The 15,950-nt window shown below is 42.8% G+C and overlaps 1 protein-coding gene across 7 annotated transcripts in view; it reads right to left on the reverse strand.

Annotated features, from left to right (window-relative positions):
* RNFT2 (ring finger protein, transmembrane 2) overlaps positions 1 to 15,950 on the reverse strand; it is a 34,715-nt gene that overhangs the window by 5,733 nt on the left and 13,032 nt on the right. For 6 of the 7 annotated variants that reach the window (XM_072880435.1, XM_072880438.1, XM_072880437.1 and 3 more), the window contains 3 exons: positions 5,810 to 5,959; positions 1,161 to 1,226; positions 11 to 112 (listed from right to left, as the gene is read on the reverse strand). In XM_072880435.1, coding sequence (XP_072736536.1) covers positions 11 to 112; positions 1,161 to 1,226; positions 5,810 to 5,959 — 318 coding nt within the window. The remainder of the gene's footprint in view (positions 1 to 10; positions 113 to 1,160; positions 1,227 to 5,809; positions 5,960 to 15,950) is intronic. The other variant, XM_072880436.1, reaches the window with a different exon arrangement.

Raw genomic sequence — 15,950 nt, forward strand, 5'->3', positions numbered from 1 at the left:
GGGGTCTTACCTGGCATATAAGGATCAAAGGTTCCCTGAATTCTGCTTGGCAAATGGCACAGATGTCACCCGCCTCACTGCACTGCTGGCTGGTAGCACGAACTCCATAGCTCTGTTAGGGAGAGGTAGAAAAAAATCCCAATGTCAAAGGGTTTGAAGATACTCTGGTTTGTGGCTAAGCATACACATAGACACTGTTTTTCACACCCAGATTCCCTGCGTGACCTGGGAAGGACACCGGTGTCACATCACTGTGTATGGGGAAGGGAGACTTGGGCACCAGCACATAGAACAGAGGGAGTCTGGAGCTCTGTGTTCTGTTTTGTTTTCCCCTCGAGCTGACTCCATCTTTTAGTGCCTCCACTTGTGGAGCAATGATAATGAAATTTAATGAGCTCAACAGGGAGCTGAAAGGATTAATTCAGCATCATTTGCAGAGGTGTTTAGATAGTGGGAGGTATTATTATTAGCAAGTTAGACAATAGAAGAAAGAATAACAGCAGCAGCAGCCACAGGCTTCTCACTTTTCTTTTTAAATATGTGGAAGGTAAATGTTGCTTCTCCTGTAGTAACAGTAATAGGGGAAATGGAAACATGCTGAGGAAAAATGACCAAGCCCAAGCCCAAGCCCACAGAATAAGCAAGGCAAGTTCTAACAAACTTCTATGATGTTATGTTCCTTTCCTCTACAGTCTTTAATTTTACCATCCTAAAATATAAGTTTTTATATTTCACTGCAAATATTAGTACGGTATAATGCGATGCCTGGGATAATTTCTGTGCACTATAGGATCTCTTTTAATGTCACTGCACATCAGGCACTACATACTTCTATTTAAAGTCTTTCTCACACTCTGCACTACAAAGTTTTGTCAGCTTCTTGCAGTTTTGGCCTCAATGGATTAATCCATATTACACAGGGCTTCCAATCAGACAAAACAGGCCAGACTAGCAACAATCTCTTCCCATAGCTGGGACAGGGCAGATATCAGAAAAGGTTCCTAACATCCCTGACAAGAGATACCAGCTTATCCAGCCATGGGACAGCAAATTATTTTATTCGATGATCCTGATTGATACACTGAGCAATTTTCAACTCCATCATTCAATAGTAACAAGGTTCCACCTATGAAACTGCTCTAATATGTATGACTACTTACCTGCGGGGTGCAAAGGACCTTCAGTGCCTTCCGGACACTTCCCACACGACCACAGATGTCAAAAGACTGCAATAAAGACATTCCATTTTAGATACTTTTCACAAAATATGTGTGTGTGCGTGTACAGTCCAGAAACTCAGGAAACAGTGTCTCCAAATGGATACTTGGAGGGAACAAAGATCCTAAGTAACAATGGTGCCAAAAAAGATTTCATGGTGATCATGAAATATGTAATAAATGTGAATTGATAGTGGAGAAGGGTAGCCAAAAAAGCTCTGGTAACAATGGACTGCAAATCAGGGACTTTACAGGACAGAAAGAGGAGCAGACATCAGGGCGTTGTGGTAGGGTAAATTTCCCAGCCCCACTAAGTAGGAAAGGGCTAAAATGGAACCGTTCCCACCCTGAGAACTGAGTACCTGAGAAGCCCAGAAGTGAGGTTATAAAACACCTCAGCTAGCTTGAGAAAGAGGGAAGGAACAGGAGTCTTTTCACATGGAAGAGGCAGAAAACGGCTTTCCTCAGCCTCTAGGGAAAAGGGGGATTTCCAGGGCTGTGTGGCTCTGCCATGCAGCTTGACACTTCAGGGCCCAGATGATATTATGAAAGAAGGAGTGGGAATTGCCTGTCCTGCTGCAGAGAGTGATTTAGTGGAGGGCAGGGATTAAATGCGACCAAGAGAAGAGAAGAACGGCCTGAGGAATAAGAAGCAGGACTGAGGATGAATTGCTCTGAATTGCATCTGCCTAAAGAGTGAGAAACTTCAAATGCCAGGAAGGGAGTGAGTTTCCGGCACCTTGGTACTTTGCAGACGCCCGAAGATAGCCAACAGCAGGGGCAACACCGGGTCCTTTTCTTCCCCCCTCCCTCCGTTGCCCAGCAAACATGATGTAACTGCATCTGGAGAGCAGCGCTCATTCTGGGCTCCTCATTAAAGACTAAAAGCAGTTCAGAGAAGGGCAGAAAATGAGCCTGCAGAAAATGATTTCTGAAAACAGACTAAAAGACATAAATATTTACAGCTTGGCTGAGCAGTACAAAAGCGAGGGGAAAAGATGATAAACTGCCTACAAATATCAAGGGGCCAAACACACTCAGCGTTCTTAAAGTGAAGACATGGTACTACTAATAAAAGGGAAAACAGCTTGAAAAACCTAATCTGGTATGCCAGCTTCATGTTCCCTATCTGGCAGGATACAGAGAGAAAGACACTATGATCTAGACAAGATATGAAGAAATGATTGTGCAAAGAACAGCCATGCATTAGTTGGGAGAAGGGCCAGATGACAGTAACAGGACCTTTCCATTTCTAACATGTCTGAGCAAGGGCAGGGGAAGATGTGATGCAGAATATGCAGAGCTGTAGTGGACTAGCAGTACAAAGGCACCAGAATGCCTGGAGTTGGCTTTCTATTTTTTTTTTTTGGTTAGCATGATTAAGTGGGCTCACTGCAGGGAATGCCAATGAGATCATCGTGCAATAGATGTGGAATCAAATGAAGGCACCAATAATGCTTCCAGTCAGCATGTAAAAAGGCTCCCAGGGTCTTTCCAGTAATGCTTCCAGTCAGCAACTAGCACTTCAGGCTGCCGACTACTACAGACTTTATCTTCTAACAAGGATAGGGATCAGCTTTTTTGCGCAGTCCAATTCACAGCTTTTTCTGGTTGCTTTGCTTATAGCGTGACTTCTAATGCCTTTGCTCTGGCTCTGATGTCTCCTCTTCTCCCAGTCCATTTCCCCCCTTCCATTTTTTTTCCTCTGGAGTTCCCTGTACCCCCAAAAGATGCATGTTTCAGTAGTCTCTTTAACATCCATTTATCACCCCATGCCCTGAAGTCTATGTTGCATCAGTCACCTTTCTAGCAATAGGACTGTAACAATTGGGTTCACAGACAGTGAGTGCTTCTGTTCAGGATAGGGAAAAGATAAGACCTGGATGCCCTTACTGATAAACATCTGGGATTGCTTCACCAAAATCAGAGGTTCATGTTTACACAATCCAGACAGAGACACCAAGACAGCTCCCATCAGCTGCACTATATACAACCTTCTGAAAGTTGAGCCTGCCCTTTGTGTAGGGAAAGGGGATGCAGCCCTAGCTGAGCCCTGGATTTTTGCCAGGAGCACAGAAGGTCTGAGTGCCGAATTGGCTTCTGTGGTTTTTCTAATGTGGTTTGTGGCTTTGCTAATGTGGACTCCTTTGGGTATATTTTCAGTGTCTCAGGCAAGGAATTAGGCCTGCAACTCTTGTGATTGTAAATGGGAGGCAGGCACCTAGTATTTCATGATCTGTATTAGAAGAGTGTGCTGACACTTTTCTTTCACTTCCAAGCAAAGTCTCTAGCGTGCAGAGGTCTAATCCTGGACACATCTGTGGTACTAAGTAGCTGCCACACAATGACCTGGGACTTATTCCTGGACCTATCACCCTTCAGCTGGCCTATCCATCCATTTACACCTCTGATGAACTAGATGAATTAAAGGAAGAAACGTGCATGTTAAAGGCATAGGCTGTAGCCAAGGCACTTTCACACAAGTGTGTCCCCCAGTGCTAGTCCTAAGTTATAGCCAAGGCCAGTAAATAGCTGTCCTTCTCTCCTCATGGAACTTCTAAATAACACATCAGCAGACTTTTCAAAATGAGGTTGCTTTTCCAATCTAGATTATCACAACACTACCTATAAAGGCTTCATAGTAGAGAAACATCAAGCTAGCCCATAAAGCACTGCTTGCACCTATGTGTCAGGGCTCCGAGTACATTAATAGGCCTTCATGGCTCTGACGAGCCTCAGCTGGGGTCTCCACACACAATCCCTGCCCATGGACCCAGGAGCTCTATTTAAGCTCAGCCCTGGAGGCTTCAGTTCAAGTTTGTGCTGTGTAAGTGCTAGTTTCTAGCTCAGCCATAGCCATGCCTGTGCCTAGCTACAGATCCCACTGATCTGGACACCCCAGCACATGGAGTGACTTCACACCCTCACCTTGAGCCTGTCTCATCACTATGGCTATATGCTGCAACTGTTGGACTGGGTCTGATCCTGGCTGCCTTCACCAGACCTGATCCTGACCTGTGGACTGATGTTCTGGCTTTATCTTGGACCTGCCTCACCACCTGAAGATATGGACTCTTTGAACCTGGCTATCACCTCCAGGCCTGCCCTGCTTGCCTTGTTTGGGTGCTGTGGGGCTGGGCCCTGGCTGCTGAGGCCCCTGTCCTGCCAGATGTGTTTTTGTACTTGGTTCCTGTTCCTCCAAGGAGCAGATGGCCCCCTACTGCTTCTTCACACTATGATGACTTCTCCAGATGTAAGAAATGGCATGTAGAACTGCAGATGAGCATCTCTTCTCCAGGTGTTGAGTAACTTTTGCAAGAAGAGACACCAGAAAGATCACTTGAAATCTGTCCTTGTAATTGTGATCTGTATACCTGACCTCACAAGCCAGAAGGGCATGGAAGGGTTGGATACTGTTGTCTAGAGGGGATCCAGACAATGGTATCTTTGAAAGGGACAACAATCCTCTCCCACAGCACAGAGTAAAGAGCAGGAAACATACAGCTGAGAGAATGGATGGGTGTGGAGGGAACTACACTGGTCTCATGTGCCTTCTATTCTGGCACTGCTTGCTCTGTTTCTGGCTTGATCACAGACCTGCTGTGACCAAGTCACTTCACTTCCCATGACCTTCTCTGCATATATTGCCTGCAAAAATTGCAAACTCCTTGACAGCAAGGGTTGCATTGCCCCATTCCTATACAACATATAGCTGCAACTGCAGCCACATCTCACATAAGAGCTATAGTATGATTTTGTATTGCACAGCAATCCATTAGCCCCTTTGAGCTGTTTTTGGCTTAAACATATTCTCTGTTCTTCAGTCTGCTTCTGCAAAGCCATAGCCCCTTTCTCCTAGGCAGAGACAAGCATCAGGGCTGCAGCAAGCTTGACTCACTTGGCCTTTCTCAGAGGGATGGATAACACAAGGTGTATCATTGTTTGCTTCAGCTACTGCTCTGCCCCTTGGCAGGGTTCAATACCCACAATTAGAAATGCAACTATTTCTAGACCTCGGACTTTGGACTCTTCTAAATAAGTCACGCTGAACTTGTATCAGCCAGAACAGGACCTAGAATGGGGCCAGAACTACCTGTTTTATCTAGGCAGGACTTGGATGACCCTCTCTCTCTCCCTGCTGCGTTCAGTACCGAGTGACAGAGTACCTAGCCTGCCTTGAAAGACAGAGGAAGGCTTAGAGAGAAACATTTAACTGTCTGCAACCTTCCTTTCCATGTTTTATCTAGAAGTCTGGAGACAGCTAACCTATCTTCCAGTACTGGTTCCCCAAGACTCCACTCCCATTCTCCTCTAGCCTTTATAGAATGGTATTAGAAAGCAGCAAGGACTTCATTAGCCTGATGCAACACTACATGAGCAGTTACAGATCTTCCTCTAGCTCACCAATGCTCACATACTGGTGAAGCAAAATGCTTTTGGCAACTAAAGCACATGGTGCCCCCAGCTGCTGCAGCTTCCCTTCCTGGGTAGTGATAGTAACAATCAAAAAGTGTATTTGTTCCCCTCAGCTGTGCTGCTTTCTCTGCTCCTGCTACAGCTCCCATAGAGGTTATTAATGAGGTGGTACTCGCCTTGCAGAGGCTATACAGGATGATCAGGATCCCACCTAGGAAGTAGCTGCTGGATGGATCATCTCCCATGATGTATTTATACCATAGCTGGATGGGGACAAGGGAGCGGAACAGCTGGCTCAGCTCCTCAATAACCAGATAAAACTTTCCCTGTAAAACAAACAAACAAGTGATACGTGATTACTATCAGGAAGTCAAAAGAAGAGCACATAACAGGTGTGGGACTTGAAGCTTATAAGACTTGTGTTCACTGTCCACCTATGCACTCTGTTAAATGGTGTGAAGATGAGTATTCATGAGATGCAGCTTTCTCTGCAGCCATTTAACTTGGTGCCTAGATAGGTTAACTATCATTTCATTGTTTCTTAGTGTTCTTCTTGCTCTGTCACTTATGCAGCTATTGTTCTACACTTTTGAATCTTAAACTTTTAGAGCAGGTTATGAATATACACCTTATTGCATACCTGTACAATGCTACAGAACACTAGCAGCAGAGGTTAAGACTTACAGGGATTAATATGATGTAAACCATAGAAACTATTAATAATGAGAAAAGGAATGCAAGGTAGGTCTCTCTGATCTTATACCCCTTCTGAAGGTACAGGGGTTTAAATGTAAGGTGACATCAGTCTTTCTGACAACTTTCTAGATAATCCCAAATAATCAAATTAATGATCTATTTGCCAGCATCCTTCCCCTTCCACCCAGGTGTGTGTTGGCTCTTGCACAGTACACAGATAAAAAGACTGGCTCTGAAAAAAAACCCCTCAAGGCATCTTAAACTCAGAGATACTAAACCTTCCTGGGGACCTTAAGGAAGAAAAGGGGAAGAGGGCGGAAGCATGCTGGTTGAAACACTTCTCTCTCCAAAGAAACTCAAAGAATGGACAACATTCTTTGTAAACCTTCACCAAAGCTGTCCTTGCCATTCTGGTGTTTATTCCAACTAGAGAGCTCTCCTTCCTTGAAGGACACATGCAAGGTAACATAAACTCCCTTCTGGCTTACTACAACCATGAGGTGCAACAACTGAAATAAGACTTTTTTTTCTTACCATGTAATTTCTATTTTAAAGCACCTAAGACTAGGGCTAAGAAGGTGGCTAAATAAGGCTATCTAATTGAGGGTCTCCCAGTCTTAATGAGGACCTGTTTATGTTCTGTTCCACACTGTTTAAAAGGGAGAACTGGTGACAGGGCACTAGGTCAGGGCAAGCTGTGACCCCAGAACTATGCTTAATCTGCAATGACATTATCTGGACTGAAAGATTTGGTTTTGACATGTCAAAATTCTTTTATTTGATAAGATCATGGAGAAGGGGAAATTCCCCTGGAATTTTGCTGTGTTGTCCCAGTTAGCTTTGTCATCAGTGATGTCATCACAGGTCAATTGTTAATTGGTGAGATTTGGAGTGGGGATTAGGCTAGCAGCAGCTAGCGCCCTTCCCTAGGGTCTCAGAGATGAGATCACTCGGCAGGCCATCCTGCTGTACCGAACAAATCGAATCCTTCAGAGAGCTCTGGCATTCTCATGATCTCATATGCCCCCTGGGACAAGGAGTGAGGTCACACCAGCGGTTGCTAACGGACCTGGGCTGCTTTCTTCCTTTCCCCCCATCCCCTCCTCCTTGTTAATCCCAGGTGGCATCACATAGCAAAAATGTAACAGCAACAATCTGGGGGCCTAAATGCAAGCAATTTATTAAATTAGCACAGAGGTCTCTATCCAGCCTCATGCTTCAATACAATCATCGTTTATTTCAGGAGCCCCTGTGACAGAGGGTCGCAGTCTGCTAATGACTACGCTGTCACTTCCTTCCCTTCACACAGGCAGTTCTCCTCCTCCCCCTCCTCAGCCAGCTCTGATGAAAGCTACCAGCAAGCTAAAGGCAGCAAACTGTTTGCTTTCTCTGACTTGTTCCTCCCACCAGGCTCACACTCATCTTCTTTTATTTAGCCTTGCTTCCCTAGCAGGCTGGGCTGGGACAGGTCACTGCTTACTTTCTCATTGCATCAGATGGAACTTCTGGATTTAGCATTTGGGGCATCAAAGCTGAAATTCTTCTACAACAGAAGCCTTTGAGGCACTAAAAACACTAGAACCCACAGCAAGACATAAGGGAAGATGGGTCACAGGCAGCCCTAGAGGTCCAGACAGGCTGCAGAATTGGAAGTGGCAGAGCGTGGCTCTAAAATGAACATGCAGCAAGTGACAAATTTCTATTTTCTAACCACAAAATCTCCACCCTTTACAAAGCTTTCATAATTCCTTTATCTAATGCAGATCTTCAGTGTTCAATGGTAACTGCAGGGTATCTTAGCAGCTAGATACTTGTTAACACCCTCATAAGAGTGCAGTTAAGTTTTAAATGGATGCATCTCTCTATCCAGCCCATGAACACCACCCACTTGACCATTTAGGAGAGCCCTGTTGATGAGCTTAGAGTGATTACAGCTAGGAGGGGGAAGCAATACAAGGACAGCTGAGCATCATTTAGAAGTGACCTAGTGCTACAGTAAATGCTTACAGAAATGTAAGTCTTGTCAGGCATTTCAGTCCTCAGTGCAACACACCAGCCCTTTTTTAAACTAAGGGAAAGTGCCTAGAAAATCAGAAGTAATTCTACAAAGGGCTGCAGCAAAAGTGGAGTCTTCCTTCTGAGTCAGAAGCTTAGAAAACAAGGTTTGTTCCCTATAATTTCAGAAGCAAAATTTAGCCTTCTGATAGCAGTAACTTATTGCAGGTGGCACCCATCACATATCCCTTTCTGTCTTCTCCTTTTCAGCTTTGTTATATCTTGGCTATCTAGGTTGACGTTTTCAAAGCCAAATCTTTGTCTCGAGCTGTATTTTGTCTGAAAACTTCAGTTAAAGTATTTCAGCTATTTCTCATCAAGATTAGGAAGAACTGTGTGTTATATTAAGCACAAATACAATTATTTCTCCTGTGCATCTGACCTGGAACAACAGCTTGAAATAAGGCAAGGCCTGCCTCTGTTAGGTGACTTTTCCTATTTCATAAAAATCCATGTAAATCTGGGAATCTTCTCTTAAATACACTCTATAGAGATTTAACAGCTCTCTAAGATCAGCGAAAGCTGTTTTTGGTGAGCCTGTGAGCCAGCCCCAACGCATGACTGGAGTGTGCAGGAGCCAGCCCTCCACAGCAAGCATATCACCTTGCTGGACTGCAGAGATTACATAGGATATTACCTGAAATTACAGCTCCTGGTTAGGGTAGAGTCAGATATCAGAAAAGAGTCCCTGCTCTGCTCTCATCAAGCCCTTGCAACAGGTTGGAGTTAAGCCTGACTAAAATATAAGAAGTACAGAGCTTACCCTGCTTACCTCTGTAGGGTCAGTTACTATAAAAGCTGACAGTCTACTACTGTTATCAAACCCTTCATTAGCACAAGTGGCAGAGGACTGTGCTGTGGATCTAATTATAGCAGCTCTGCTGATGAGCCGTGTGATACCACATGGTGAAATTTTGATTCCTTTCTTTTTTCAGAATGCTTTGTTAAAAACTAAGTCAATGACTCAAGTATAACCCTCCATTTTCCTCTACCTCCTTCACCACATAGAAAGACCATTTTTATACTTTAAATCAAGCACTTATTTTGGAAGAGCAGAGTTCAGGATTTTCATACAATTGCAATTTTCCTTCTGTACATGCAGTATTATACGGTCTAATGATGTGAACACACGCTATTTTTTCACAGAGGGCGAGTGGTACTCATTAAGCATGTGACTTTAGTATTTTGTTACACCCTCATTACTTGATGGCAGATCTGCATCCTATCACTTCAGGCTATTTAAGCTCTGCTCAGAGTAGAAAATTACTAAAATTTCTTCAATCTTTTAATGACATCACCACTACAGTAAAAGATTTTTTAAAAAAGCCAACTTATTTTCACATTGCTGGCTGACATAAGGGACAGCTATTCTCTGCATTTTCTAAATGAAAACTTGAGACACGGAAAGACTAAGGTTAAGGTAAGGTTGTTTTGGTATCCAATCTGAGATCTCTGGGATTAGACTTTTTATAAAGCACTTAATTTTATAGATCACATTACCATTAAAAGTTAAACCACTGACTTCAGTTTGCAGCTGTACATGGCTTTTCTAGAATCACATAGGAATTATTTGGCAAAGAAAAGGATGGAATTTAATTCTCCAGTGTAGCATTTGACTTGAACTTGTAGAACATTCTTCTTCCAACAGTCTCTTTGTTCTCTATGCACTTCCCAGTTTCTACAACAGCTTCTTTCAGTACCTCACCTTGCTTTGTCCATGGGGCACAGTATACACTGGTGATGGATGGAAGAAGTCTTACAGAAAAATAACATGGAATCACATAATTAAAAATTGAATCACAATATATGCACACCAAAGGGGGCAAATTACAGCTGCAAAAGCAATGCTAGTTCCCACATAGCCTAACCGAGCATTGACTTTGTAGTCTCTTTTGACATAAGGCTGTGCATGTGTGCCTCCACAGAAGGAAACAGAAAGGCATGCTAAGGTTTTACACAGCGGAATTAAAATGGGATGCAAGAGAAGTGAGAGAAGTTGCAATGAGGCAACTGTAAGTTGTGATTAGCACTCAAGGGAAGTTCCAAGTCTCACTTTTTCTGTTGCCAGCAGCATTAGGACATAATCTGAAACAGGAAGATGCTAGAAAAAACTTTTGAGACCTGCTGGCAATTTGGATCAGAGGAGAGCAGGCTCTGCTGAGATTTCAGGTCATATTGCCAATATAAGAAAGTGTTGGGTAGGAGCAGTAAACAGGATTGTGGCGCAGAGGATGCTGGTGAAAATCCATGCAAGACTAATGAGTAGTAATTCCAAGGTGGGACTAGAAGGGAAAATGAGATTTTTAGTTAGTGCACAGCACTTCTGAAAGTCACATCCTGGATATCTTAAACTGGAAAGTTAAACTTGGAAGGCACCTAAGAGCAATGATACCTTTAAAAAGTTTAGTAGCAGTGACTTTCAAAGTGTGTTAAGGAGAGGGACAGAAAAGACCCAGTTCCTCAGTACCTAATCCTACGCTTTAGTGAGTCTTTTTCTTTCATAAGTAATAAATCCCACGCTTCTGGCTCTGGGACACCACATCTGTCCCAGGCTGCAATAGGGAAAAGTCTTTGCAGAACCATCACGTAGTTCCCGTGGCTCTAGAGGATCAAAGCTCAGATTGTTGTCCAAGAAAAGTGAATCTATTTCTGAGGGAGTTCCCCCAAATAGCATCCAAGATCATCAAGGACAGGGCAATGAGAGGATAGGCTATCACCTATCTGGAAACACCACTTTAGCCACACTATTAGAGAAGACCAGGATTAACTTGCATATCGCACAGTACAAGAGAGCACAGACAAGGAACAGGAAGATCTTTACCTGGATATTTTTTGTAATACATGATTTATATGCCCGCTCCCAGTGCTTGTTTTAATGCTTCTGTATTTTTTGATCAGCATCTAGAAGACTCAAATGCTCCAAGAGACCCTGTTTTTCTCAGGATGAAAAAAAAGGTACACAAACTTCATGTAAAATGGTTGATAAATATCTGGTCCCATGGTGAAAGAGAGGCTGCAGGGACATTAGAAGGCCTGCTGCCATCACCATCACAATTAACACAACTTCCCTCTGGCACCTTCTCTCCTAATGTGAGCCTTCTGGAAGAGGCTGTGGCCTAGAGAAAATGCTTTGGCAGCAGCAAACTTCTCCAGCTTGCCTTCTTTCCCCTGATGCAGAAGGATTGACTTCACTCTGTCATGGGTTGTTCTACATGAATGCCTAGTGCAAGAAGAGCTTGTTGCTCAAGGAGCATAAAACTTTTGCACATGCAAGTCATTTGTGCAACTAGTCATGTGATGGAGGAAGGGTCAGTCTGCCCAGTGGGAAAGGCTGGGCACCAGGATTTTGGACCATGGTATCCCATGGAGCTGAGCTCTGACACAAGATGGGAGGCAAGCTGCAGAACAATTCTAATCATTGTAAGGTAAGTGCTCATTTTCCTTATAATAACTGTTTAATTATACATGGCTGTGCACAGAGACTGAAACATGATAGGTGTTTGGTGACATGATAATCAAAGCAACTGTGGAAGTGCTTGTGCTCCATTAGAACATGGAAGAGCACTGGGGCTACTCAAAATCAAGTCTTACTAGCTTCAGACTCACAGAATACACAGTTATCACAGATCAGCTGACACTATAATACATTGCCTTAAGATAGTTTGCTTCCAAACTATCTTAAGGCAATGATACCATTTGTATGATACCATTTGTATCCCAATCATACGACTTCATGCAAAAGACATTCTGATATTTCTTTCATGTCCAAGGTGCAGCTTCAGAAGGAATATGGAAAGCTTAATGTGCCAGTTTACATGGCAGAGCTGTAACCACCTATGCTAGGAAACACGATATGCACCTGAAAAAGGTATCTGGTCCAAGTGCAAAACTGTGTAAAGAATGGCTGCCACGTACAGGCTAAGTTTTCTCCAACCAGATTTGATGAGATGGTACTTTAAAAAAACAAAAGCTCCAAAAAAACCCACCAACCAAAAAAAGTCCCAAGCAAATATTTTCAAAGATGCAGTGAGGACTCCACAATGCTAGCATGGAAGAGTATTTGTACACTTGCCCCCAACACCATTTCAACAGCATAAAGAAAAAGCTTCACATGAGTAATGCCAGCAGCCTTGCCACAAAAAACTCATTTGCAATGTCTAGATCCAGCTTTCAAACAAAACTGACAAGTATTTATTCAATAGTAATTTCATACTATGTTTTCAACAAACAAATGTGAATTTTCAGTCTTCTGGAAATGCAGTCCCTTGTAACTTGGCTGCACATCTGCATTGAACATGCAAAGAAAATTCTTACTTAGGGCCTTTCTTATATACCAGCCATTAAGACTGTTGAAAAAAAGTGTGTCCTTGGTATCTTTCTCCCCTATAGAGACAGGGATATATATATATATATAAAAGAACCTAGGATACCAGTTTCTTACAGTTCTTTGGTTTGCTTTCTCCCTCCTCCCCCCCATGCTTCACTCCGTTCTCCAGGATATCAGCTTAGATTGCTGACAACAGCATGAGGAGGGGATGGGAGACTTGCAGGCACCTGGGATTTCCTAAACGAAATCTTTGGCAACTCTGTCTTTATATTATTTATTTCCTTATTTTTAATTCCACCCCCCTCAAGCTGTCATTCCTTAGCAGTGAAAATGAAAAGCTGCCATTTATGTGTGTACAACAATGGAGGCCTCTGCAGGCCACATGGCTCCTGCAGTTTAATTTACTTTAATTCATTTTATATTGAACCAAATGATCTTATTTGCCTTTTTTAATGGAGAGCATTCAGCGTGCAGGGTGGGAGCCAAGCCCCCCTTCCAAAGAAATTATGAGCCCAGCTGCTATTAAAACTTGTACGCAGCTTGATGTGCCCATCACAGCTCATGGGGGAGGAAGGGACATCTTTAGCCACAGGTATGCTCCTTCTCCCGCAAACTTCCATGGGTTGTAGAGGTGTAAGACTGGAGTCTGATGCTGGGGTTACCTTCCATTCTGTGCTTTTCTCCCCTATTCACAAGTTCTTTCCCTGCCTTCCAGCCTGATTGTAGTCTCACAGCCTCTCTTGGCAACTCTATTTTCCAGGCTGGTTTGGGACCTGGGAAAGTCTGGGATTATTTTGTTAAATTTTCAATCTTCCCTCATTCTTTGGAGGGGTTGCTTGCAGAGATATTCAATTTCTGAGGTATTCAAGCTTGGAGAACTCTGGCTAGATGTATCCCCATAATATAGCAGTCTTCATGCTTCATACTTCAAGCACTCATCATGTTTACTGTTCTCTGTATTCAGATTATAAAGACAAACCTCTTTTTCTGCCTTTCAATTTTAGTTTGCCTTTTCTCAGTTACTAAAGCATGAACTGATGCTATAAATCCAAGATGGTTCTTGATGTCATCTTAAACCAAATGCTGCCCTTCCTGTGATGGGGCCATTCTAGGAATACATGACCCAGGTACCTTAGACTGGGAGAACTGAGTGCTCTAGCCCAAATTTTTCATGTGTTCACTGTGAAAATGAAAAGATGCATCTGAGTTAAGCAGAGTTTAGTACTATTCACTATTTTCATTAGTGATCTTGATGGAACAAAGTAGGCTTATCAAATGTGCAGTTGACGCTAAACTGGGAAAGGCTGTAAACATACTGGAAAGAAGGATTATAATCCAAACTCATCTTGACAGACTGGAGAAATGGTCTGGAAAACAAGGGGGACTGAAGACAGTCCAGAAGAGAATAATAAGATCTGGAATGAATGATCCCTGAGAAAAGACTCAAAAAATTGGTGGTGTTCAGTCTACAGAGAAGATTGAGGGGAGATATGAAGACTTTGATGTGTAAAAGAAAAGAATCTGATCTTGCTCCAAGCACAATGGATATGGAGAGGTAAGAGACTTAAAAGAAGGACATTCAGAAGAGATGCCTCCTAATAGAAAGGCTATGCAAAAGCATCAGGGAAAACCACATAGTATTCAGAGAAGACTAGAATCTCAAGGAGCAGCATGAAAAGCCAGACTAGCTTTGGAAGTGCTTTTGAACTTCCAAAATGAGGAAAATCTGAAGGGCCTGCTCAGAGGTTCAGCGCAGAATGATCAAAGTCCCTGATATGCCATCCATGGGCAAATTTTATCATCTATGACTGACTGCCAGTAAGAAGGTACTGCAAGGAAGCTCAAGATTAAATACCTTTATCCTTGACAGTGCAGCAATATCCACTTCAGGCCCTGTATTATGAGGAGCTAGAGGCTGCTGTTCTGACTAGTTATATTGGCCGAAAAATTCTCAGTATATATATCTTGAAAAAAATCTTCTAGCTCTACTCTGTGAATTTCATTTGTATTTCTCCAGCAGCTTGCTACCTGCTACCATTAAATGACAGCCATTCAGAAGTTCATGAACTACAAGCTAGGCTTCAAGCAGAAACACTACTACAAGCATATGAGGAAGGAAGAGAATAACTTTGTTTCTGGCAAGTATTAAGATAGCAAATAACTTGATAAGAATTTGGTCAAAGTTAATATGCCTAAAGTGCAATAGAATTGTTCTAACTCAGAAAAAGCTTACATTTAAAAAAACTCATCTGAAAAATAAGATGTGTAGCATTGAGCTGGCCTGTAGAAGTAAGCTGGGTCATCAGGCTCAGGGAAAGAGCTCAGCTATGTGGTTACCAATTACAATTTCTACGGCATCCTGGGGTTCTCTTGGAACTCTCCCATCCCAGTTTGATCTTGCTTAATTTGTTACACCAGATCTCATCCCTGGTTGGCTTAATGGATGTAGTATAGAGAGGGGGATAAAAATAAATCCAGATCCATAGTGGTAGGTAACAGCAGTCTCAGATGTCAAGGGACAGTAAGACCATCAACAACATCCTAAGACAAAAAGGGACTTAAAAAAAGTGAGAAATATTGCTATCCAGAAAAAGGTATTAAAAATGAAGCATCTGTGCTCTGAGTCATTATAGGCCCTTGACAGATGTGATCTTACCAGCCTCCCACTGTAGCTGCAAATAAAGACCCCTTCTCTTTCTTCTCGCCCGACAAGGATTAATGAGTACTTGGGATAGCTCTCAGACAAGCAAGCAAAGGCTGTGAACCTTTTCCAACACTGCAATTTATCTTGGGAAGACTATTCACATCACTTTTCCCTCCCTCCCCAGGCTGGATTATGCTCTGACCTAGCACATTAATCTCCCAAAATAAAATAATAATAATAGAAGAAGAAGGAAAAAAAAAAGAGCTGGACAATTGCCAGAAATAAATTAATAACCGTCTCAAATAGACCTGCTGTGCAGGAACAAACTGCTCAACTCCCCTGCCACCCATGTCATTTGTAAGCAAAACTATTCCCAGTTTAGATATCCTCTTAAGTGCCCTGCCTGAGACTTTCAGCAATTAATGATAATATCTTGTATCTATGTAGTGCCTTTCATCCCAACAGCTGCCAGAAAGTTTACCAAAGCAAATAACACACATTGCTACATTTGCCACGAAATGTAGGCACTACTAAGTGGAGGAAGGAGCAGCATGACAGATCTCTAAGAGTAAAAAAATATGAAAAGGTATTTCAA

Source organism: Ciconia boyciana, chromosome 15 (genome assembly GCF_034638445.1).
Source record: "Ciconia boyciana chromosome 15, ASM3463844v1, whole genome shotgun sequence".
Classification (NCBI taxonomy): Eukaryota; Metazoa; Chordata; class Aves; order Ciconiiformes; family Ciconiidae; genus Ciconia; species Ciconia boyciana.